We start from the raw sequence: 26,231 nt of genomic DNA on the forward strand, positions 1-26,231 counted from the left end.
GCTGATCTCATCCAGGATCACAGTTTCAACTTTCCTTATGTTTTAAAAAATGTTCATTTGCAAAATGTGTGCGTAGTCTACAAGAATTTAAGCTTACTTGTTTTTTATTTTGCACTTCAAAATTTAGAGCAAAGGTAGAACTAAGAAAAGACTGGGGTCCAGGAGGTCACGTCTTCATCTTCTTCACCCATCAATCATCAATCGTTGCCGTTGCTGTGTGTGTGACCAAAAATAAAAAAGTCAAATAAAGTGTGGTGGGAAAGGAATTAAGGTAAGTGGTCTGGAAATGTCAGAGATGCAAAATGACTAAATGTGCGAAATAACTCACTACAGTACAGCCTGTTGTGTAAGTGTAACAATAACAATCTCATTGACGAAAGATGTTTCTGGGTCTGGACGGCAAAACGCTGTCACTGTCACTTCTATCATCTATCATCACACTCTATCCATAGCCATAGGATGAAGATAGGATAGGCATGCGGCATATAGAATATTTGTTACTCTAACGAGTATTTCACTTGTAGACTGACACGAATGGGATTTTACACTTCTAGAAATCAGCTTTTCCTCTTTACGACTCAACTCTGTCTTTATTTTGATTGTCTTTGACTTTGATCTTGGATTTTATAAACAATTCCAATTTCCTGTCTTTGATCTACTAAGCTTTTGAATTGTTTTATTAATTTTAGGTCAGTTTCAACCTTTTTAAAAAGGCAGTCACAGCTCCTAATTCTTCATGATGAATGTGGTATCCCGTAGTTCAATCTCTCAATCTTTGACTCTTCTTTTCCTATTTTTTTCTGGTGGCCTTACAATTTAAGACAGTTGGACTGAATTTGACCTTCGAGGCAAACCTGTTCCTTGCCGCAGTTTATTTCACTGATTTCTGATTCTGAACATATGAAAGGTTTCCCATGTTCAACCTTTCTAGCTCTAGTGATTAAGTTCCAGGGCTGCCAAGTTTCCCGCATCGTGTGGGACACTCCCTCATTTGGGACTGCTGTCGTGCTGTCCCGCATCACTGCCTCATGTCCCACATTTCAGCCCAGTTGTTGATATTGATAGTTATTAGTATTAGGAGAATATGACTGTGATATCATCCTCTATAGTCAATCAATACACATTTTGTGTGTCTCATTAGTCTCTTCAAAGTGTGTGTAGTTGATGTCAGATAATATATTTTAGGAGGTCAATGACCGAAGTATTATTATATGATGCCTCCAATATGTAAGGTCAATGACCGAGATATTTTAAACTACATCCAGTAGGTAGTTTAATTGTGTATTGTCGGCTACTGTCTCTATTTAATTTTGGCAGTGTGTTTTTGGTGGATGTGTGTGTGAGGGTGCCTATTATTCCATCCCTCATTATGCCCCAAAATGTACCTTTATTTGACTTTCTGAACTTGGCAGCCCTGAATTTCCAATAATCCTTAATAAAAATATGCCAGAAATGCAACCTGAAGAACAGAATACTACAACAGCCTATTATTTATTATGTGTTTAGAATGTCGGAGGAAGTAGAAGACAAGATGGACCAGCCAAAATATAACTGGAAAGATGTCACCAAAGAATTTCTTACAGCTTCCTCTCAACTGCAACTTGGAGAGCTGCTTCATGATAACCAGTAAGTTTTAAATGTTATAAGCCAGAGCTGTCAGCTGCACATACAAAAGCGTAATATTTGAAAAGGCTTTCTTTACTCTTGAATTGTATGCTTTTCCTCTTCATTTGAATTTTTTTTTAACATCAGAATAAAAAAAAAGTGACAGCATCAAGTCATGAACAATTCCTGACTGTCCTGTGTTCGAGTCCTGATTGTGTATGGTGAATAGTTTAGTCCTTTGAAAAGGTTCTTTACTCACATTCACCTCCTGTATTCCGGTGTAAAATGAGTACCTGGTCATTAACAGCGTTTGTCTCTGTCGGAAAAAAAAATTGTTGGTGTTGACAAGATCCCCTGTGAAGCGCTTTGAGCACAATTTATATATGATTTGTAAGCATTTGAGTGTTCCTCTTAGTGGGGACCTGTACTTGTGTCAGGATGAGACTTTTAGGTGATCTCAAACCAACTACTTTGACAGTGTGCTCTTGGAATCTCCATCTGTTTCCTATTTGAACCAGTTCCCCTTTGCTTTACCTTTTCTTGAGTGCCTTAATTGTAACTCTAGAGCCTTTTACTATCTCATTTTCTTCCTTTTTACTGGCGCTGATATGACTTTAATGTGTTGCAAACGCAGTAAAACCCTTAAAAACAAAACAAAACAAACAAAAAGAGATACACAAGGGAAATAGACATCAAATGATTAATAATATCTTTTATTTTTTCTTTCCCATTGTTAGGTTTGGTTTGTTTGAGGCCATGTCAGCCATTGAAATGATGGACCCCAAAATGGATGCTGGAATGTTGTGTAACCAAATCAAGAGAAAAGTTAAATCTTTCGACCAAGCCAAAAAGGTGAGGCTGGATTCATATGTCTGTCAATCTGCATCATGTCGGATTGAACCAGATGCTAAAACAATAAATTTTAAACTGAAATAATCAGGAACATGAAATGTTAGTTTCTCACATTGTAAGAAGCTTATTCATTCCCCTCAATAAAACAAATCAAATAAAGTTAGTCCAAGTCTCACATTTATTAAAGTTAGAGTTTTTATAAAGAGCAATATCCACAAAACATGCTCAAAATGCTTTACAGGGGGTCCCTAACTAACAGCAATATTTAACGTGTAGAATGAGACTGTAAGGCGATATTACTATTTTTCCCAACAGGGACAAAGCTGTTAACGGCCATGTACTCATTTTACATAAAATAAGCAAATACATAATGTCTTTTTACTGGGGTTTAGCACTCAGAAAGGGGTCTATCAATGTGTTTGCGTAAATGTTCAGTAAATTTTTGCCTCCTGAATTGTCAACCCTGCAAATGGTCTATGAAAATCCAAATCCTAAATTAAAACCTTAACTTTTGTCCAAAGTAAAGTAAAGGGTCTGAAGGTTTGTTTTTTTATCTTGTTGGCAATTATAGCAGGTTTGTACACGGTGTAATCTCTTGCCATCTTTTTATGCTCTTGTACAGTTAATTATTCATTTTTAAATATATGTATATAATCGCTTTGCTGGTTTGTTGTCTCCATTTGGGTCCCACGACCTCAAAGCTGTATTATGTCAGAGTTATTTATTTAGATGTTGAAAAAAATTGAATTTTAATTGAGATTTACATGTTTTATTGAGGAAAATGGATTTGAATGATCCTTAAAGTGACAAGAACTAAAATCTCCTACTTCTGATCATTTTACTATCAAAATCTTTTTGCCACCTAAATCAACTTGACATACTACCAGTTTGAGAGGATGGGTCACTATTAAATATAAGTTCTTTCTTCCCCAATCCAACCACCATTATCATATATGTATTTACTCATAACACTGATAATTCAGTTGGTAGAGCATTTGCTTCACACACAAGGGGACTGAGATAGATCCCGAGTGTGGTCAAGATTTCACCCCCTCCCCTCGTCTACCCAGCAGTGATTGAGTAAGCTGGGTCTGTTTCATCTAGTGGAAAGTACTTTGGGATAGACTAGCATTCTATCCAAAAGGTTTTAGAGAGCAATTGATGTCTGTTTTACGCTCTAGAAACTAGGATAAACTCGAGCTCCATGGGCCTAATGGCTCTGAAGGATACTTTTTTACTCCTTCACCGACCAAACAACAATCATCATATTGTTACATACTCATAATTCTTTGGTAGTTGGTAGAGCACTCGCTTCACATGCAAAGGGACCAAGATCGATCTCAGGTGCAGTCGAGATTTTTTTCAGACCCCCACTATCCACTAGCGTCCTATCAAAGGGTGGCAAGCAATTGCTATTGTCCATATATATATAATTCTTTCTTTTTTTTATTTGATATTTCACAGGAAGGTATCCTACAAGTTGCCAATTTGGCCCATCCAGCCCTTATTGGTATTATGGATGCTTCTCTGGCATGCATGGTAAATAGAATATTATTAATTATAAATGATAACAATAATAATATTTGTATATTTCAATTGATAATAATAATAATAATAAGCATATTTCTATAGCGCCTTTCATCGAAGCCTCAAAGCGCTATCAATGTAAAGCGCTTGTTACCTGTTTATACAGGATAAAGCGCTATGATAAGTGCTATTTATTATGATAAGTTTCCTCCTTTATTTATCCACGAGGAAATTTTCCCCTAGAATCTATGAAAAAACCCAAGTTAAGCTAGATGTCAGCCTCAGTGCGGCCTTGCAAAGGGAGTTAACGTTTCTTGCTCAAGGAGAATGATAATTTAAAAAAAAAAAAGAAACAAAGCAAAATGTGGTAAAGAGGCTCAAGTCCAGGTCTCCTCAAAAAACGTATATTTTTGAAACATTAATTTTGTTCCAATATCAAAAGTTTCAAATCTGATTCACCATATTGAGACAATGGGAAAAACTTAATATAAAAAAAGGTCACAGAAAACATAGACTTAACTGATGCAATTATGGTTTCCATTTCAATTTTTTTTAAATTGTCACACCCTTATCAACATTTTAAGATTATATTTAAAGGGGCAAAATTTATATATATATATATGTAGTCAGTGGAATCTTGTACCACTATATTTTTTAAATGATGCACTTTTGCGCAGCATTGTGATCTGTCATCGTTTAGGCTTTCCATACAGGAATATAGATGATCCGTCAAACAACTGTCTGGTGTCAACAGGAATCGCCCATGATGTACAAAGTTGTACAAGTATAACTGAAATTATTTTAATTAATCAAGTTACGACTGTAACATTACATATCAAAACACATTCTTAGCCCTTTCAAAACATTCTACGTGTGTCCCTTATTGTGACAAAGAAAATGTATAACTTGCAAACAATGTAAGCAACACAATAATTGGGGGAAAAAATTAAAAAATTAATAAATCTTTCAAAACTTATAAAGGGCTTGAGCTCAAAGGCATCAAAATGTTTGTTTTGTTTCTGGGTAGATTCCACCGATGATATCTGAACTGTGACTGTGTCTGGATGTCGCTTTCAATCTATCCTGAATTGTGGGACTATGTGGTCTTGTACTATGACATTCGCTTTCAGATCGGAAGGTCCTGAGTTCGAGCCTCGCTCGGCACATAGTTGAGTCCTTGGAAAAGGCTCTTTACTTATATTCTCTAGCCGTACTCAGGTGTAAAATGAGTATCTGGTCGTAAAAAAATTGTAAGTTCACCTAACAGGCATCATGTCTCGTTCTCTGGGTGGGGATCCTGACCTCCCATAGCGGGCAGGGAGGTACATACTGTGTCTTCTATCCCCTTATATCTTATCCAACAAGCTTTCTGTCTTTGTCTTGGAATGAGATTACTTGTTTTTTTCCTGGCCCTCGTCGGAGTCCTGGCTGAGAGGGAAACAGTCAAATGCTTAGTTATTGTTTTGGGAGATGATATTTTTTTCCTTGTAAATCATCTCTCTGTTATGTATTATATATCTTTATATTTTTAATGTATAATGTAAGCATTTGAGTGTATTCCTCTTTGTTGGATTTTGTGCTTGTGTCGGGATGAGACTTATAGGTAATCTCAAACTAAGTACATTGGTGGTATGCTCTTGGAATCTACATCTGATCCCTATTTGTTCCCATTCCCCTTTGTCTTACTTTCTTTTGGATGCTTTAATTGTAATTCTAGAACTTTTTACTATCCCATTTTCTTCCTTTTTACTGGCGCTGATATAACCTAAATGTGTTGCAAGCGTCGTAAAACTCTTAAAAACAAAACAAAATGTCTCGTTCTACATTTTTACATGTTGCTGCTTGTCAGGGACCCTTTGTTAAGAGCTTTGAGCTCGTTTAGTGGATATTGCACTATATAAAAGCACAAGTTGTTTTTCTTTTTTTTTTTATTATATATACTGTATGCATTTATTATTTCCTTTTTCTTTTTTTTAAATTTCCACAGGTCACATGGATTGAAGGTCACTCATTAGCCCAAACCGTTTTCACCAATCTCTATCTCCACAACCCGTATGTCATCGAAGACAAGTGTCTCAAAGCTTTCTCCATCATCATGTTGAAAATTGTGGACCACATCAGAGACAGAATAAATAGGGCCGGAACTATCGAAGAGGTAATCCTTTGATTTTATGTGGCATTACTTTAATGTTCTGTCTTTGTACATTCTATTCTTGGGGGGGGGGGGGGATAAAGTCAGCTGTCGGAAACTACACAGACTTGAAGAGAATGGCTTAAATTTTATATAGGATAGTTTTTATTCCCCAATTCCTCATTTTCTTCATTGTGTAAAAAGGGAATTTTTAATTATAAAAGGATTTAGATATAACGTGTGTTGTTTGTTTTGTTTGTTTTTTGTTTTTTTTTGGGGGGGAGGTTGTTTGGGGTTTGTTTTTTTGTTTTTTTTTTCTTGTTTTTAAGGGGTTTTAGGGTGGGGTGGGTTGGGGGTTGTTTTTGGGGGGAGGGGGGGGGGAGGTTGCTTTTCTTTCTCATTTGTCTTTTTTTTCTATTTTGTTTTGTTTTTTTAGGGGGGTAGGGGTAGATTTCAGTGACAAGTGCGTTAATTCCCCATATTGTCAAAGTTAGTCCAATCTGTAGACCTACTATATGATGTAAAGTGGGATACAAGGATCTTGAGGCAAAGAGGTCATTCAACACCTATTTTATATGTTCCTCAGGAGGACTTCCAGCCCATGTCTTACGGCTTCAGTATGGCCTGGGATGTGTCGGAGTCCAGGGCTGTAGGGATGGTCAAGGAGGTGGAGGATGAAATGGCCAAACTTAGCAAGGTAAGAAATTATGTCATTCTTTCTTCAAATAGCCATATCAGTATCTTCAATTCTTCGGATGTCATCAGAGCTATTTATGAGAAACAAGGTGCAGGGGGTGAGTGATTAAGGCATTACACTGTGACCTGTAGGTACTGGGTTCAAGCCCCGCTTCAGGCACTTTGATTTTTCTCTGGATCAAGATTATCAACCCCCAATTTGCTCACTTTGGATATCATTGGTGATTCCTGTTCTCATCAGGTGTTTGTTTGATGGATGGAACTTCATGGAATGTCTAGGCAACAGCATTTCACATCACCGTACAGAAGAAGTAATTTTTTGTATTTTTCTTTTTCAGATAAGTTAGAAGAGCGTATTTTGACAATTAATATGCTTTATGTTTTAATTTAGGGTAGATGGTATAGTAATGTGTATGTAAAGAGTTTGCGTGTGGATGTGGAGAAGTTTCCGTATGTGGGTTTGAGTGTACATGTGCATGTGTGTGTAGGCGTGTTAGTGTATATGCTAATTGTTACAGTCTGAGTGATTGTAAAGCGCCATAGAGCACTTGTCAGTGGATTAATGGGCGCTGTATAAGTATATTATAGTATATTATTATCATTATTATTATTATTACTATTATTATTATTATTATTATTATTATTATTATTATTATTATTATTATTATTATTATTATTATTAGCTCTTCTATTTATTTTTTTCTACCTTATACAGGTTTTCTGAAGGCCGATAATCAGTCCCCATGTTAAGATATTTTGATATTTTAAAAAAAAATGTTGAGCTTTTATATAGCACAATATCCACTAAACGTGCTTGAAGCGCTTTACAAGGGGTCTCTGACCAAGAGCAACACTTAACATGTAGGACAAGACATGACGCCTGTTAGGCGATATTGTAATTATTTTTCCAACAGAGACAACGAACAGTCATGTACTCATTTTACACCTGAGTACGGTTAGAGAATGTGAGTAAATAGCCTTTTCCAAGGACTCAACTAGGCAATATTATAATTATTTTTTACCTTGTTTTCCTCTTATATATCATATGACCGTCGTTTAATTGATGTCTTTTCGTTTATTTTTTTCTTATATCTTTTTTTTTTGTTTTTTTTTTTTTTGTTTATCTGTTCATCAATCTCAGAATACAAAATGTAAACAAGGAGAAAACAGAACAGAAGCCATGGAGCAAGAGGTGAGGTTTAAAAACAAATTGCTTGATGTTTCATTTTATTTTTATAGTTTAAGTAATTTTTTTTACAAAGGTTTATTTCATTTTTAAAAATTTGTTTATTGTTATTTGTTTCTCATTTTTGGAAATAATAATGACCTTTTGTTCCAAGAGAAGATTTTATATCATGGACGGTTCACGTTTATGGCTGAGTGTTTTGAGAAAGGATTAGTACGTATGTATGAATGTATGTTTTTGCTGCATTTTTATTATATATGTTTATCTGTTCATTATTCGTTATCGTCTTGATACTGGAAATGACATGTATAGCACACAGCAATTTATCAACCTGTCTTTGTCTTTGTCATCATAATCTTGAGCATAGCTCTTATAATTAGTGTTTTGATTTGTTTGTTTGTATATTTCTCCTGCTTTTTAAAATTTTATTTTTATTTCTTTTATTATTAAATTATTTTTTTTCATTAGAATATCCACGATTCAATTTGCAATCTGTTTTGTTCTAATTTGTTCACAATATGTATACATATTGTGTGGTCTTGTGGTATGACACTTGCTTTTGGATTGGAAGGTCTTGGCTTTGAGTCTTGCTCGGCGCATAGTTGAGCCCTTGGAAAAGACTCTTTACTCACATTCTCTCACCGTACTCGAGTGTAAAATGAGTACCTGGCCGTTAACAGCATTGTCTCTGTCAGAAAAAAATTGTATGATCGTCTAACAGGTGTCATGTCTCATTCTAAATGTTACGTGTTGTTGTTGGTCAGGGACCCTTTGTAAAGCTTTTTGAGCACTTTTAGTGGATATCGCGCTATATAAAAGCTCAACTTTATATACATTATGATTTACATTAATTTTGATAATTGGAAATTCTATGTTTTTATTTATGTCTTGTTTCAGAAAAAAAAATTGTTTTGAATAAACTTTGAATGAAAAATCCTACCTTATCCTATCATTAAATATTTTCATAATTTCTCCGATAACTATTTTTGTTTCTGCTTTTGTGTTCAATCCACAGCATCAGTGTGTCACAGCTTTACATGTACGGCTAAAATTCTTTAGATTGTTCTACTCTGTCCTGCTTTCATTTGCCAAAGACAAGGTAAGGATTTCTTGGAGTTCATTTTTAGAAATTCAAGTAGTTTGTGTGGTCTTGTGGTATGACACTCGCTTTCGGATCGGAAGGTCCTGGGTTCAAGCCTCGCTCTCCGCATAGTTAAGTCCTTGGAAAGGGCTCTTTACTCACATTCATCGTACTCAGGTGTAAAATGAGTACCTGGCTGTCAACAGCGTTGTCTCTGTTGGAAAAAATTGTAAGATCTTCCAACAGACGTCATGTCTCGTTCTACATGTTACGTGTTGCTGTTGATCAGGGACCCTTTTGTAAAGCGCTTTGAGCATGTTTAGTGGATATTGCGCTATATAAAGCTCAATTTGTTTTTCAAGGTATTTTGTGTCTACACTTGAGTACAATTTCCTAGAACATGTGGTGTCATCAAAGTCATCTGAATGTCCCAATTTTTTTCCTTATTATTGTTCACGGCTTCCTTGAACTACCTGCTTCTTCAACCATCTTTTAATAGCTGTTTAAAAAATGAAGTTATATTCATTGCTAAATTCAAAATCTCCTTTTTTTTAAAAGAAAAAATTCTATTAAAATTTTTTAAAAATATACTATTTCTTTTATTTGATACAGTGTGATGGTTTAGTCAATGCAAAAAAGCAACTAGCACAGTTATTAGAGCTCATCCCTCCCATACAAAGCACTGTTATCCTTGGTGTACAAGAACAAACCTCTGAGGTGTCCAAGAATGGTAGGATTTGGGTTTGGCCTTAATTGTTAATAATAAATAATAATAATAATAATAAAGTGTTCTTCTATAGTGCTAAATGCCGAAGCCTCAAAGCGCTTTACAATATACTTGTCAAACAGAAACACACAACAATCGCACACATTAACTATGCAAGTTTTACAAAATGAAATTGACATTCAACAAAATGGAGTAAAGAAAATAAAATTAATAAAATACTCATCAAGAAGAAAATGCTTAGGGTAAAAATTTCTGGAAAAGATGAGTCTTCAGATTCTTCTTTAAATTTTCTACGCTGCCCATGTGCCTTACTGACAAAGGAAGCTCGTTCCAAATGGTAGGTTCTGCTTTATAGAAAGATCTATTGCCGAAATTAGTAAGCTGTGTTTTTGGCACTTTTAGTAGCTGGATCTCCAATAACCTAAGCTGGCGAATTGGGGAGTAGGGGTCCACAAGTTCTTGAATGTAGCTCAGAGATTGGGAATTTAGAGCGTTGAAAGAAAAAAAAGGTCAATTTTGTATTTGAATCTGGCTTGAACGGGCAGCCAGTGCAGTGTTCTGAGCATAGTTTTTACACTGTTAATCTGTCACAACAACAACAGAATAATAAGAAGAAGAGAAAGACGCTTGTTGAGTGCTTTCCATGACACCAAACATCTCAAAGCGCTTTACATATAATGAATTATGTTACGAACATATGTAGGTATAGTCAAAATGAAATATTGAAACAAAATACAAATGGGTTAAATAATAGTATACAAACATTACAAACACCATGGTGTAAAATGAGTTTTGAAAAAGTGGGCTTTTAAAGCAGATTTGAAGTTTGAGATATTCTCAATTTCTCTAATGGGTTGTGGTAGGGTATTCCAGAGTTTGAGGCCATAACATTGAAAGGAGCGATCACCAAAAGATTTTAACTTCCTTTTTGATACAGATAATAAAGTGGTGTCCCATGGTGGCTTCTGGTTTGAGGCTTAAGGTTTATAAGTTGAGAAAAAGATAAAGATATTCCTAAGGAGAAAGAATATCTTTTTATAGTGGATTTCAGGATTGGATATTTTCATCTATTTATTCTTTCAAAGGGTAAATTTGTCTTTAGGATCTATTCCAAGGGAAGACTGGAATAACCCAGGCGTCAGCAGCAGTGCAGCTCTGCAAAGAGAGCTAAGGTATGGTGACTTGCTCAGGGCCACACAGCGCAGCAGGTATTCAAACTCAGTACCTTTCAGGTGTAAGCATAGACTCTACCACTGAGCCACGCTGCCCCATATCATCATCATCATCAACACTATTGTAGTTTTGGTTGTTACTTCAATCATGATATCATTACCATAAGAAATAGTCCTACCATTTTCACAAATATATCTTTGTTTTCCTATTATTATAACTGTTATTTTTTTTTTCCTCTGAGGTCATTGTTATAAACTCAATATGTCTTCCATTTCTTCTAGGGTGATTGATAATAACTTTGTTCATGGGCTGGATCATTGAACAGTGTCGACTATGTGGTCTAGTGGTATGACACTCGCTTTCAGATCATAAGGTCCTGGGTTCAAGCCTCACTCGGCACATGATTGAGTCCTTGGTAAAGTCTCTGTACTCACATTCTCTCACTGTACTCAGGTGTAAAATGAATACCTGGCCTTTAACAGCATTGTCTCTGTCGGAAATAAAATTGTATTATCGCCTAACAGGCGTCATGTCTCGTTCTACATGTTATGTGTTGCTGTTGGTCAGGGACTGTTTGTAAAGCACTTTGAGCACCTTTCGTGGATATTGTGCTATATAAAAGCTTAAGTTTTTTAAAAAAGTTTTCTCTTTACATCTGCCTGGAGGAGAGGGGGTGGGGAGTTGTTTTTGGATTGTTTGTTTGTTTGTTTTGGTTTTTTTATCTGTTTGATGAGAAATCTATTTCTTCATCAGGTATTTTTTTTAAAATAAAAGGATGATTAGTTTCCATGTATTTCAACAGACTATCCGACCATTGCTGGGTTCGAACCCTTGATTAATCAACGACTGTTGCCACCGACATTTCCTCGTTACACAATCATCAAACCTAGAACAGACTCATACGATTACATGTCGACACTTATACAGAAACTTCAGTCCATAATTGGTGTGCCAGAACTTGGGTCCTTGCATCATATCTTGGTAGGTGATGATATTAGTATTGTTTTAGTAGTAGTCGTAATAGTAGTTGGAGTAGTAGTACTAGTAATGATAATAATAATAATAGTTATTGTAGTAATAGTAATTGTGTAGCGATATAGTAATAAGTAGTAGTAATGATACGATTAGTAATGACGATTGTGGTGATGGTGGTGGTAGTAGTAGTAGTTGTAGCATAACACTTGTAGTAGTAGTAATAATAATAATAGTAGTAGTAGTAGTTGTAGTCGTTATAGGAGTAGTTTTAGTAGAGGTAGGAGTAGTAGTAGTGGTAGTAGCATAACACTTGTAGTAGTAGTAGTAGTAGTAGTAATAATAGTAATATTAGTAGTTGTAGCAGTGATAGTAGTTTTAGTAGGGGTAGAAGTAGTGATAAGAGTAGTAGTAGTAGTAGTAGTAGTAGTAGTATAAGTTGTTGTAGTAGTAGTAGTAGTTGTAATAGGAGAAGTTTTAGTAGAGATAGGAGTAAGAGTGGTAGCAGTAGTAGTAGTAGTAGTGATAGGAGTAGTAGTAGTGGTATGAGTACTAATAGTAGTGATTTTTAAATCATTTTAGTCTCTTCAGCTGATTGTTATTGCATACATGATCCATTATTAAAAATGAAATTCTAATTCATAGTTGACATTAGCTCCAAAATTGATTGCTTTCAATTTTTTTTCATGACTATTTCAGGAAGCTTTTGTAGAATTTAGCCAGTCATCACCTTGTGTACTGTCACGATCTATATTACAGGTATGCTATATTTGATATTCCTCTGTCTGTCATACACCCAGATACTCTCTGTCTATTCAGGAAAAGAAATAGATCTCACTCAGATGTAAAATGAGTACCTAGCCACTAACAATGTTGTCTCTGTCCAGGAAAAATTATAGTTTTGCCTTCCAAGGTGTCTCATTTCGTCCTACATGTTAAGTGTTGCTGTTGGCTAGGGACCCCTTGTAAAGCTCTTTGATAACGTTTAGTGGATATTGCACTATAAAAGCTCAAGTTTCATATCCATATCAGTATGAATGAATCTCAATCTAATTTTTCTTCCTTCTTCCCTCAGCTCATGTTGTTACCACCCAATAGAAGAATCTTTGGCTCCCAGACTGTTGTCGATGCCCTCAAAGAGACCATCAAAAGGTTTATTGCTCCCCCTGCTCTGTCTTCGAAGTAAGAAGTACTGCAAAGTCTCTGTCGATTAATATCCTTAAGCACTCACACTCCGTCCTATATTAAAGACCTTCTAAACATCTATGTCCCTAATAGAAACTTGAGGTCAAGCAACGACCAATCAATCCTTGTCAAATCTAAGACCTTGCGTGAAATAGGTGAGGAATCTTTTCAACTTTCAGCCCCCCCTCCCCCCCCCCCCCCCCCCCCCCCCCCCCGATTTTTGGAACTCTCTCCCATCACACGTGAGATTCTCGGATTTGTTGACAACTTTCAAACCGCTTTTAATGTATTATCTTTTTACGTCATAAGTTGCAATACTATTATTGTATTTTGTTTTTGCTAAATTGAATTCGTATCACTTTTCCATCAACACTTGTCTTCCCGTAATATGTTTTGTTTTATATCACTATAAAGTGCTTAGAGCCTGTGACAACAGGTAAAGCTCTATATAAATGCTTATTATTTTATTATGTTTATAAAGTAGTCCTTCAGAGCCATTGGGTCCATGGAGCCGGAGTTTATCCCGGTTTCTATAACGTGAAACAGTCAATAGCAATTGCTTGCAAAGTACTTTCCACCAAATCATGCAGACTCAGCTACCCAATCACTGCTGGGTCGACAGGGCGGGATCAGAAAAAAAATCTCGACTGCACCCGGGATTGGTCTTGGTCCCTTTGATTGTGAAGCGAGTGTTCTACCAACTAAGATTCGGATTGTATGAGACGAAGAGATTTTGTTGAATGTTTAAACGAAAAGGGATTGAAATTTAAAGTTTTAAGAGTCTAACATTTTACTTCTGGGAGTTATAGTGCTGTACAAAAGCCTATTATTATTATTATTATTATTATTATTATTATTATTATTATTATTATTATTATTATTTTTACTCTTTTTATTATTTTTATCATTATTATTATTATCATTATCATCATCATTTTTGTTGTTGTGGTTCTTATTATTATTATTATTATTTTTATTTACAATTGTAATAATTGCCATTCCAGATCCTCCATTTACAATCATGCTCAGGCCAAGGAATACGTCGATGCATTGCTGGCCAGGGCCGCCCGACCATTCTGTAGCCTATTCCAGATAACAGGTCACAATCGAGCGAGACAGAGAGACAAGTGGGCTCATGTCCTTGAGGACCTGGCCAATCTACAAGAAGAGGTTGGTTTGATATATTGGGGTATTGATTTTAATCTCTTGTGCTTTTAGATCGTTACTGCATTATTTTCTTTAAAATGATTATTCACTAAGGCAATACAGTATATACATATCGCTGTGTTTTTTTTGTTTTATTTATATTTTCCTATATTTTTTTTGTTCTAAAACATGTAAAATTATCATCATCATTATCCATTGAAATTGAAACGATAGCAGACCTCCCTACGTGGACTTTAAGTAATTAATAGTTTTCCGGAGTTTTAACATATTAGACACTAGACTTGACTTACTTGTCTTATTGCCAATCGCCTCCTAATCTTCAGACTGGGACGCTTTGGCAGCTTCTCTGATTTGTTGAGTGGGTTCTTTCCACTGATGATGGTCTGCTGCGATGGATCTCAGGTGTTCTAAATCCTTTTCACATCTCAGTTCTTGTGTGTTATTTGGGCGCTTGAGGTCTTTATTTATCACTTTATTAGACACTAGAGCTACTAGCAAAAATTACCAATTTGAATTTTCCCTATCTTTTTGTTTTGAAACATGTAAAATTTCATCGTCATCATCATCATTATCCATTGAAACTATAGATGATATTCATATCCGTTTTATAATCCAATCCACAGGCTGATAAAGTGGACGCCTATCTTCACAGTTTACTCATTCGATGTGAGAAGAAGAGGAACCATCTCGCCTGCTTTGGGACATGGGTCTTGTACCACACTCTCAATGCCATGATCAGCTTTACTCTGTCGGGTTTCGAACTCGAGCTTTACGCCGTGTTTGAATATCATTACGTCTATTGGTAAGCATTGGATAGGATCGACGCATACTTCTTCATAGGTCTGATAATCCAAATTGTTTTGGGCTCATTGTTATAATGGAAATGCAATGCATGGTATTGTCCTTTAGAGCAATGTTAAACCAAACCAAAAGTTGCATTTGAGCTTGAGCTTTTATTTAGCGCAATATCCACTTGATGTGCTAAAAGCGCTTTACAAGGAGTCCCTGACCAACAGCAACATGTAGCATTAGAACGAGACATGGCCAGGTACTCATTTTACACCTGAGTACTGTGAGAGAATATGATTAAAGAGCCTTTTCCAAGGACTCAACTATGCACCGAGCAAGACTTGAACCCAAGACCTTCCGATTATAGGTGAGTGTCATACCACAAGACCACATAGCCACATGACATGTACTTATTCGTAGGTCTGATAATCCAAATTAATTTGGACTCATTGTAATGGAAATACTCTCAAACCAAAGTCTTGTATGGGGGTCCCGATAGCTCAGTTGGTAGAGCACTTGCTTCACAATCAAAAGGACCAAGTCGATCCCGGGTGCAGCTATTTTTTCTGTCCACCCAGCAGTGATTGGGTAGCTGGGTCAGTTAGATCTGGCACAAAGTACTTTGCAATATACTAGCGCTCCATTCAAAGGGTAGCAAGCAATTGCTGTTGTCTGTTTCATGCTATAGACACTGGGATAAACTCTGTCTCCATGGGCCTTATGGCTTGAAAGGACTACTATTTTTTACTTTTAAAGCATTTATTTTCCTTTAAAACAATGTTACACCAAACCCATTATTGCATTTGGATATCAAACCTGAGAATGTGCTCATGTCGGTAAGGATCAATTTAATATAGTTTTTTTTTAATTAAATAAAAAATTCCCTTTATTCATTCCATAGGGGAAATTTGTCTTTAAGGTCTATTCCAAAAAAAAATAACTCAGGCGTCAGCCGCAGTGCAGCGCCGCAAACTGTAGAAAGGGAGAGGTGACTTGCTCTAGACCAAACAATGCAGCGGGTATTCGAATTTGATACCTTTAGAGTACGAAGCAAAGACTGTACCGCAGAGCCAGGTTACTTTAACTTTGTCCTCTATACCCCTATATCTGTTTTCCAATGCCACTATGCTCTCTGCCTTTTTTTCTGAATTGAGCTTGTTTTTATCCTGGTCCTGGCAGGGATCTCGAGCAGAGAGGGAGGCAGTCAATTATATAGTAACTTTTAAAAAAAAGAGAGATGATATTTTCTTCCTTCGTAAAGCATCTCTCAGTTTTGTACTATTATAGTTTTTAGTTGTGAATATAGTATAATTTTTGTAGACGTTTGAGTTTCTCCTTCATAGAAGGAATATTTTCTTATGCTTGGGTGGTACTTTTAGAAAATGGCAAAACAAGCATATCTATTGCTGTTGTGCTAAAAGCACCTAAAAACAAACAAATGAAACTTTCTTTACTTTCAGGTATTTACACGAGCTCTTGTACGCCTGGTTGGTGTCAACATTGCATCGTGCTGACAGCTTTTTACTCGAGTCGGAAAATGCACCTGGTAATTCTCGTTTGTGTCTTAAGTTGTTGTTATTTTTTGTTTGTTTGTTTTTGTTTATTTGTTTGTTGTTTTTTTTTAATGATGTGAAATAAATTTGGGTGAAAAAAAATGAAAAACACAAGTAAAATAAAGGTTAATGAATAGTGACATCATTATAATTGTAAAAATTTTCCCTAATAATACTACTTTTTTAAAGTTCAAAATCAAGTCTTTAAGTTGCAGAAGGCATTGTATGCCATCACTGCAAATATTATAGCAAACTAGTCTTACAACTTAAGTCACTTCACTCTAATAATGATTATAATTGTGGGCAGGGAGGTACATGCTGTGTCTTCTATCCCCCCATACCCGTTTTCCAATTGTTTCCCGTCGTTGTCTTGGAATATTACTTGGTTTTGTCCTGACCCTGGCTGGAATTCCTTGGCTGGGAGGGAAACAGTCGAATGTATAGTTGTAGTTTTGGGAGATGATATTTTTTTCCTTGTAAATCATCTCTCTGTTATGCATTGTATTATGTTTAGTTTACATATTATATTATATGATTGGCAAACATTTGAGTGTATTCCTCTTAGTGGGGACCTGTGCTTGTGTCTGGATGAGACTTTTAGGTATCTCAAACTAAGTACTTTGACGGTGTGATCTTGGAATCTACATCTGTTTCCTATTTGAACCAATTCCCCTTTGTCTTACCTTTTCTTTTGTGCTTTAATTGTAATTCTAGAACTTTTTACTATACCATTTTCTTCCTTTTTACTGGCGCTGATATGACCTTAATGTGTTGCAAGTGCCGTAAAACACTTAAAAACAAAAACAAAACAAACAATGATTATAATTATAATAATAATAATAATAATAGTAATAATGATGATAATGAGTTGTATAATTATAATAACAATAATAATATTAATGATAATAATAATCCCAATAAAATAGCATTTCTATAGCGCATAGCCATGACAATGTTGTGTCCTAGGCACTTTTCATTGACAATAATTGTATGACATGAAATCAAACATTTGTAACAAATAATAATAACACATACTATAAATCAATTGATAAAACCGAGAGAATGCAATACATTAAAAGGCTGTTCTTTATATAAGTAATAGTTATCGTATGCAATACTGTGCATTGCTAAATAGGAAAATCATGCTTAAGTGTGTTACCAATTTTTAGAGTTTATAAAGAAATGTAAAGTAGTCCTTCAGAACCATTCGCCGCTTTCTATAACGTGAAACGGACAACAGCAATTGCTTGCTACCCTTTGGATAGGACACTAGTCTATCGCACTCATTTTACACCTGATTACAGTGAGAGAATGTGAGTAAAGAGTCTTTTCCAAGGACTCAACTATGCACCGAGCGAGGCTGGAACTCAGGACCCTCCGATCCGAAAACGAGTGTTGTACCATAAGACCACATAGTCGCACATTTTTAATTGTCGTTTATATTTTGACTCTTTGACTCCAGATATGTCTGGTAAAGGCCGTAACAATAAGAAAAGTAGCAAGAAGAAGAAGCGAGTGAAAACCTTGGCGAAGGAATTGAATTTGGCCCAGGCCTATCAGCAAATGTATGGTGGTTATTACAAGGTTAGTAAATCTGGACTGATTTCAACAACGGAGGTTTAAAAGAAAAAACAGAGCTTTTATATAGTGCAATAGCCACTAAACATGCTCAAATTGCTTTACAGAGTGTCCCTGACCAACAGCAACACATAACGTAAAGAACAAGTCATGACGCCTGTTAGGCGATATTACAATTTTTTTTCCAACAGAGACAATGCTGTTTTTCACCTGAGTACGGTGAGAGAATGTGGGCAGAGGTTGTTTGTTTTTTAAATTTATTTGGGGAGGGGGGGGGGGGGGGGGGAGATTGTTTCTCGTTTTGGTGTTTTTTAATTTTTAATATTTTTTTTTAATGGGGGGGGGGGGGGGGGGTAGCCATTTCTTTGATGAACTAAAATTTGACATGGTTACAAACACGAGTCATTAAATCCCAATAACAATCATTCATCTTGAGAATGCACTATCACATTATCTCATTTGTGTGTAGTCTTTCATTCATCCTGTTTTGTTGATAAAGGGGTGTCCATCTTATGTTTTCCTATTTTAAATTGAAGCTTGCATTCAATTTCACATTGTTATTTATTTAAAGAAGAAATTATGTTGTATTATTATTTACAGGCAGTCGTTGGTTTTCAACTGTGCGGAAAGTTGAAGCAACCCCAGTTTCACTTTGACAGCGAAGAGGTCCGTTACAGTCATCGTTTTGCTCCGTTTGCCACTGTGCTCACCCCTCCAATGGTGCAATATGCTCAGTACAAGGTGAGATTTTATCACTTGGCAGATTGTTGAAAATAATGCGCAGTTTTTGATGGCGTCAGAAGGTGATTTCTTACAACAAGTGAAGACAATTCTGCAAATGAACTCCTTAAATTCATAACTTGTTTTTTTTTTCATGTCGTTTTTATTTCTCAGACCATAGAATGTTAAAAATATGTCACACTTTTCAGGTAAAATATAGAAATCCCTCAAATATTCAATAAATGTGAATATAAATAATACTTGTATATATTTGTAATATTTGTAAATAGTATGTAGTAATTATGGGGCAGCGTGGCTTAGCGGTACAGTCTTTGCTTTATACCCAAAAGGTATCGAGTTCGTATACTCATTGCGCAGTGTGGCCTTGAGCAAGTCACCTCACCCTAGCTCAGTTTGCGGTGCTGCACAGCGGCTGACGTCTGGGTTATTCCAGTCTTCCCTTGGAATAAACCCTAAAGACATAAAGACAAATTTCCCCTATGGGATGAATATAGGAAATTTTTTTTTTAATGATTTATTTTATTATGCTGCTTAAATATATAAGTTACGGTGATGAGTTGACAGTTATGTGTGTATAACAGCTTCAAAAGATAACAAAATACCAAACACGAAATGTTTTGAACTCAGCAAATACAGTAAAAACGTTGATACAGTGTTTAAAGTGATGTTTTCATGTTTCTGCTTATTTTAAAATGTTTTTTGTTATTGACTGAATAAGAGATTTGAGTCTAAACGTTCTGTGTTAAGTATTTTTCTTTTCTTGAAGCTGCTGTTTTTTGTTCTTTTATTAAGGTTTAGATTTAGTTCAATCCCTTCTTTAATTGTAAGCCAAGTTTTGAAGCATGGGTGGGGATCCTGACCTCCCATAGCGGGCAGGGAGGTACATAATGTGTCTTCTATCCCCTTATATCTGTTTTCCAACATGCCTTCTGTCTTTGTCTCCGAATGAGATTACTTGGTTTTGTCCTGGCACTGGCCGGAATCCTAGCTGGGAGGGAAACAGTCAAATGCATAGTTATGTTTTGGGAGATGATAATTTTTTCCTTGTAAATCATCTCTCTGTTATGTATTATTATTTTTATTTTGAATGTATAATGTAGGCATTTGAGTGTGTTCCTCTTTGTTGGATTTTGTGCTTATGTCTGGATGAGACTTGTAGGTGATTTCAAACTAAGTACATTGGTGGTATGCTCTTGGAATCTACATCTGATCCCTATTTGTTCTCAGTTCCCCTTTGTCTTACTTTTTCTTGGGTGCTTTAATTGTAATTCTTGAACTTTTTACTATCCCATTTTCTTCCTTTTTACTGGCGCTGATATAACCTAAATGTGTTGCAAGCGCCGTAAAACCCTTAAAAACAAAAAACAAGTTCTGAAGCAACAGCGATGTTTTATTTTTTAGATTATATTTCGTTGTTAATCGTCTTCTAGTTATAAGTTATTTTCAGGTATGAACAAACAGGCTTTTTTAATCTTGATTGTTTCTTATCTATTTTTTTTTAATTTTTAAATTATCATAATCTCATTGACATTATTTATGATTATCACCATTTAGGAGATGTCAGATTTGCGTCGATTTCAACCTGAGCCTACGGCCAAAGATGTATTTGCATCTGCCTGCAAGTGTTTTTGTCAGGCCAAGGACCTTTTGGACGTTGTAACTCCAGACACAGAAGAGGTTTGTCTTAAGTCGATGACATAATCTCTCGCGTCATTCAGCTTTTAAGTAGAAAAATAGTTCTTCAGAGCCAACGCTGTTAACGGCCAGGTACTCATTTTACATCTGAGCAGGGTGAGATAATGTGAGTAAAGAGCCTTTTCCAAGTACTCAACTATGCACTGAGCAAGGTTCAAACCCAGGACCTTCCGACCCGAAAGCGAGTGTCATACCACGTTGCCACATGACTCAACTTCCCAAATTTTTTTTTTAATTGACTGCACCTGGGATTTTTTAAACCAGTGACTCTGATAGAGTATGGAACCCCTTCTATCTGTCCAGGATCTTTTAGCCTTCACACCACTGCAGACATTAGTAAGAAATTTTAGACTCAACACCACTGCAGACAGAAGCAGCTTGTCTCAATCGATAATAATAAAACAAAAGAAAGTAAAGTTGATATTTAAGAAAGTGATTATAGACTACAATTAATTGTTCTCTGCATTTTTAAAAAATATTTTTCTTTTCATTAGTTTAGTTCTTCAATAATACGATTTGCTTATGTTATTCCTTTTTGGTTTTATTTTTGTTTTCAATTTTTTTTCCCATTCTTTTTAACATTTAAAATTTTTTTTTTAAATTTTATTCAGATCCAGACTATTGTGAAAATTGCAAAAACCAACATTGTGGTGATGAAACTTGCAATGGGAGGACATAAAGAAGATTCTGCAGTAAGTTGTGGTTTCGTTTTTGGATATGTATGAATTGTTTTTCATGTTTTTCTTCTGTATTTTGATGTTTTATTCAATTTATTAATATTTTTGTTTTGTTTTGGGGGGTTTTTTTGGTCTTTTTAGTATTTGTTTCATTTTTTTTTTTCGAAAATTTATTTGCTGTTTTCTTTATTTTTATTTTTTTTTTTTGTGTGTGTGTGGGGGGGGGGGGGGGGGGGGTTCATTAGTAGTGTAGTGACAATTTTCCTGAAGGAAACAGGGTATGTATAACTTTGGTAGGTGAAAGTCTGACAAATGGTGTGTTGTGAATTACAAATAAAGCAGACGTCGATCTTTAAAAATGTGTCGTGTGTTATGACTTTATGGCCATGAGCTGACATTATAAAGCTAAATTTGTTCCTACAATTAGGCACCTCAGCATTAAGCCCTAAATCAAAGTCATTTTGTAAAATGCCATCTGGTCACTCAACAATGAGTTGGTTGCTAGGTCCTTGTAGTTCTGACAGAAAGTACTTTTCAATAGACTTTTGTCTTAACGAAAGGAAAGCAAGCAATTATCATGTCAGTGTAATGCCAATAAAGCCAAATTTAACTCCGGTTATAAATCGGAACCGTCTTCCAAAAGTCAGCTTTTCACAAACTCGTGTGGGATGGGTATGTGGAAAGAATACGAGTTCTACACCTTGCTGCACTGTGGCTGATGCCTGAGTTGTTCCAGTCTTCTCTTGGAGTACACCCTAAAGACAAATTTCCCTTGGGGATGAATTATTTTGAAAATCGAGCTTTTATAGAGTGCAACATCCACTGTGTAGGCTCAACACGCTTTACAAATTGTCCCAAGCCAACAGAAACAGGAGTAGGATAAGACATGACGCCTGTTTGGCACTATTATAGTTTTATTTTTCGACAAACGACAACACTGTTTAAAACCAGGTATTCATTTTGATCCGAGTACTATGAGAGTAAGGAGTCTTTTCCAAGGACTCAATTTTTCACAGATCAGAGCAGGACTCAAACCAGGTACCTACCAGTCATTACAGTTTCATACAACGAGACCACAAAATCTGCACAAATAAAGTTTTTTTTGTTGTTTTTTAAATTATAAAACAGCTTAGTGAATTATACAGACCATTGTGTAGCTTGTAAATCGGATTCTTATGTTGTTGAAAATGTTAATTTAATTTTTTTCTTTTTTTTCTTTCTCTCTTTCTCATTCTCCATCTGGATGTACAGAACCCACCCGTGTTTGATTTCACCTTGAGTAAAGTGTTTCCAATCATCAAACTGGTATGAAGGAATGAAAAGATTGACAACACAGACATCACAGATCAATGACAGTGTCTTTCCTCACTAAGACTTTTTTTTTTTTTTAAATTCCAGGGGAGATTTTATTGAATTTTTTTTACTTGCATTGTATTAGGGTGACGTGTACATTTATGCAGGCCTGACATTCGAACCCACTTATAGCCCTAGTTTAACATTGTTGTAATGGACAATATTTTGCATCATTTTTTTTTTTATATTTCCATTACAACAATGAGCCCATAAGGAATTGGGTTATCAGACCTGTAAATAAGTTTGTCTCGTCATATTAGGGAAATGCGTTTGTCACAGATTATGTCCCTTTGTCGTGTCCAACACAGTGAAAACTATTATGAGGACAGCAGCACACATATAACACTCTTTGATGTGCTGGATGATTTCTGAGAGTGAGCAAAACTCACAAGAACACACAATTCATAAACACGACCAACCACATCACTGAAATTCCGGTCTGGCTGTGCGAAAATAGGTCTTTGTCATTATACATTTGGTCACGAATCAAGGGAATGAATTTAGTGGCAAATATATCATGGGTGCCAGTTTTCGGGGTTCATGCCGGAATTCTGGTTTCGCGATATCTCGAAGTCAAATACCTCCGGTTTTTGTTTGCAGTGTAATCATTTGATAATGGTATAAAACGGTGATGAAATAAGAGTAAAGTTTAGGCCGCATTTTCAGGTTTGGCAAAGTGTCGAGATTTTAGTTTCAGGTTTCAGCACTTCTTCCTGCTGGCACCCATGAAATGTATTCATTCATTCACTCAATAAAATGGTCCAATTATTTTTTAGATTGTAGAGGACTAGCCATGCAAGAAAAGGGATTTGCAGGATCGATCCCTGTGTGGAGACAAGACTTTTCTCTGATCTGTCCATTTTACCCAGCTGTGAGAGGGTAGTGAAATAAAAATTAATTAATATTAACATTTATATAAGGAAAAAAAAACAAAAAACATTTATAAATAAGACATTTCCACAGATTTACCATTTTAATGCACTTCACAATATTTAATTTATTTCCCCAGCAAGTCATATGGAATCATATTTCCTTTTTATTCAGTACCATTCGCCTGTCAGGCATCCTTTTTTTTTGTACAAAGACTCTTACAATACCCGTCACTGCTTATAGCCAGGTACTCATTCACACCTGAGTCTAATGGGGTAATATGTTTACCCAAGGACATAATATCAGGGACCAGAATTTTCCACAATCTCTTTCACCCATCCATCTGGATAGTTGGGTTTGTTAGATCTAGTGGAAAGTACTTTAAGTGTCATACCTAAAGGGTAACAATTGCTACTATCGGTTTGAGTGAAAAATTAGGGAGCAGGCGCTGGTGTAAGAAAAAGATCTGAGAAAAAAAAATGTGTATAAAACAGTACCAGACATTTTTTGACAAAATAATAATACTGTCTGTTTTATAGTGATAGTAATGCTGAATTCTCCCATTTGTTTTATGAGAGAGTTGATCAAGTTGTATTGTCCAGGTTTAACGTATACCACACCATTCTAGAGGCTGCAAACTGTAAAGAGTATAGAACAAAATACTTAACTCAGAATGTTTTGGGCTCAAACCCCTTCCTCAGTCATTAAGTCTGTCAAAAAAAAAAACGTTAACACTTGTAAAATCTAGATAGGTGAGAGTTAAAGCCTGAGCACGTCCAGTCAGGATTTAACGACTAAAGTCTTTCTACCATTGCTTACCTTGACTGGCCTTGCAGAAACCTTTTCTCCCGTCTATCTGAATTTGGCATGGAAGTATGACTTGATTTAATTCTACAAGTATCCGTCATCTTCTGTCCTCGGCTTTCTTCTTGGTTTCTTCCTTTTTACTGGTGCTGATATGGCCTTAATGTGTTCTGAATGGGGTTCCTGACCTTCCATAGTGGGCAAGGGGGTACATACTGTGTCTTTTATCCCCTTATATTTGTTTTCCAACATGCTTTCTGTCTTTGTCTTGGAATGAGATTATTTGGTTTTGTCCTGGCCCTGGCCGGAGTCCTAGCTGGGATGGAAACAGTCAAATGCATGGTTATTGTTTTGGGAGATGGTTTTTTTTTTCTTGTAAATCATCGCTCTGTTATGCATTGTTATATTTGTTATTTTGAATGTGTAATGTAGGTATTTGAGTGTGTTCCTCTTGGGTGGATTTTGTGCTTGTGTCCAGATGAGACTTAAAGGTGATCTCAAACTAATTACATTGGTGGTATGCTTTTGGAATCTACATCTGATCCCTATTTGTTCCCAGTTCCCCTTTGTCTTACTTTCTCTTGGATGCTTTAATTGTAATTCTAGCACTTTTTACGATCCCATTTTCTTCCTTTATACTGGCGCTGATATAACCTAAATGTGTTGCAAGCGCCGTAAAACCATTAAAAACAATAACAAAACAACCTTAATGTGTTGCAGGCGCCATAAAACCCTTAAAAATAGAATCAATAAATGAGAGACGTACTAGTTCTGTGTTCACATGTAAAATATAATTATTGTTTTACAATTGTAGGTAACAATGATTTTGATGTGAGAAAAGCTTTGAGAAGAGGTTTACAGACCTGCCTTCTACGATGAAAAATTAGTAAAAATACGATTTTTTTTTGTTTCAACAGCATTTTTGATTCAATACAATGTGTTAAAAATAAAACTTTGGTGCCACAAAGCATCTATTCGAGGTTTTGAAGGCATATTTAACACTGCTAAAGGTAAAATATTAAGTTGTATAGTTATTTATAGTAACTTCTATTTCCTCCCTCTGAAAACTACGAATTTTTAACATTCAAGTAGGCAGGTCTGGGTTTATACTCGTGAAAATCATTATCATTATCTACATCATCATCATCATCATCATTTTCACATCATCATCATCTTCATCATCATTATTATTATTATTATTATTATAATTATAATGTTCACTAGAATAAATAATCTATATTAGAATCAGTTGTATACATTTAAGAAAGTTATTTTACACGGATTATGATTTTTATGTATAGCAATGTTATAAAACAATTGTATTTGTACAGATGTATTTTTACAGTGCGGCCTTCGAGAAGCCAACACATGAAGGGGATACGTTCTGCTTGCTTTGTTTGGGGTTTTTTGTTTGTTTGTTGTTTTATTTGTTTTTTTGGAGGGGGGGGGGGGGAGGTGGTTTGGTTCCTGTCCATATTATTGTTGCTAATATCTTATTATGTAAATAATGTAAACAGTTTATGTCAGAAATCCACTAAAATTGAACGCAGCTCAACTTACTGAAATGTGAAAATGGGCAATGACTAAACGACACACAGGCACAGAGGACAAGAGTTTGCAAACAATGCATGCACGTATACATTTTCATACATTTTTAGTAGAGCCCGTACATTGTTTACCTTAACAACAGATAATGTCAACAAACTGTTATTGTCCCAAACTGTTGATTTTAAATAAGCAGACTGCAATGTATTTTATAAGAAAATAAAATGAATGAAAATAAAAGTACTATGACGTAGCTTGAAAAGGCATGGAAAATTATAGAAACTTTTTGGGCTTCTTTCTTCTTCATATTGTTCACAGGGTTTG

General features: G+C 35.6%; 1 protein-coding gene across 2 annotated transcripts in view; it reads left to right on the top strand.

The window, feature by feature from the left end:
* Nucleotides 1-26,189, top strand: part of LOC144965046 (N-alpha-acetyltransferase 35, NatC auxiliary subunit-like) — a 26,265-nt gene extending 76 nt beyond the window's left edge. The window contains exons 1-21 of one of the 2 annotated variants that reach the window (XM_078899926.1): nucleotides 1-99; nucleotides 163-271; nucleotides 1,507-1,626; nucleotides 2,343-2,457; nucleotides 3,922-3,996; nucleotides 5,972-6,139; nucleotides 6,702-6,812; nucleotides 7,953-8,003; nucleotides 9,013-9,096; nucleotides 9,691-9,808; nucleotides 11,781-11,959; nucleotides 12,650-12,709; nucleotides 13,026-13,132; nucleotides 14,140-14,305; nucleotides 14,926-15,104; nucleotides 16,552-16,637; nucleotides 18,107-18,228; nucleotides 18,823-18,963; nucleotides 20,518-20,640; nucleotides 21,270-21,350; nucleotides 22,587-26,189. The exon at nucleotides 1-99 is cut by the window's left edge and continues 76 nt beyond it. In XM_078899926.1, the coding sequence (XP_078756052.1) occupies nucleotides 1,508-1,626; nucleotides 2,343-2,457; nucleotides 3,922-3,996; nucleotides 5,972-6,139; nucleotides 6,702-6,812; nucleotides 7,953-8,003; nucleotides 9,013-9,096; nucleotides 9,691-9,808; nucleotides 11,781-11,959; nucleotides 12,650-12,709; nucleotides 13,026-13,132; nucleotides 14,140-14,305; nucleotides 14,926-15,104; nucleotides 16,552-16,637; nucleotides 18,107-18,228; nucleotides 18,823-18,963; nucleotides 20,518-20,640; nucleotides 21,270-21,350; nucleotides 22,587-22,646 (2,145 nt within the window). In that variant the 5' untranslated portion in view covers nucleotides 1-99; nucleotides 163-271; nucleotide 1,507 and the 3' untranslated portion in view covers nucleotides 22,647-26,189. Of the gene's footprint in view, nucleotides 272-1,506; nucleotides 1,627-2,342; nucleotides 2,458-3,921; nucleotides 3,997-5,971; nucleotides 6,140-6,701; nucleotides 6,813-7,952; nucleotides 8,004-9,012; nucleotides 9,097-9,690; nucleotides 9,809-11,780; nucleotides 11,960-12,649; nucleotides 12,710-13,025; nucleotides 13,133-14,139; nucleotides 14,306-14,925; nucleotides 15,105-16,551; nucleotides 16,638-18,106; nucleotides 18,229-18,822; nucleotides 18,964-20,517; nucleotides 20,641-21,269; nucleotides 21,351-22,586 lie in introns of both variants that reach the window. The other variant, XM_078899925.1, reaches the window with a different exon arrangement.
* The last annotated feature ends 42 nt before the right edge of the window (nucleotides 26,190-26,231 follow it).

The sequence above is a fragment of the Berghia stephanieae genome, chromosome 2 (assembly GCF_034508935.2).
Source record: "Berghia stephanieae isolate SIO BIC M18660-M18661 chromosome 2, UCSD_Bste_1.3, whole genome shotgun sequence".
Taxonomy (NCBI): domain Eukaryota; kingdom Metazoa; phylum Mollusca; class Gastropoda; order Nudibranchia; family Aeolidiidae; genus Berghia; species Berghia stephanieae.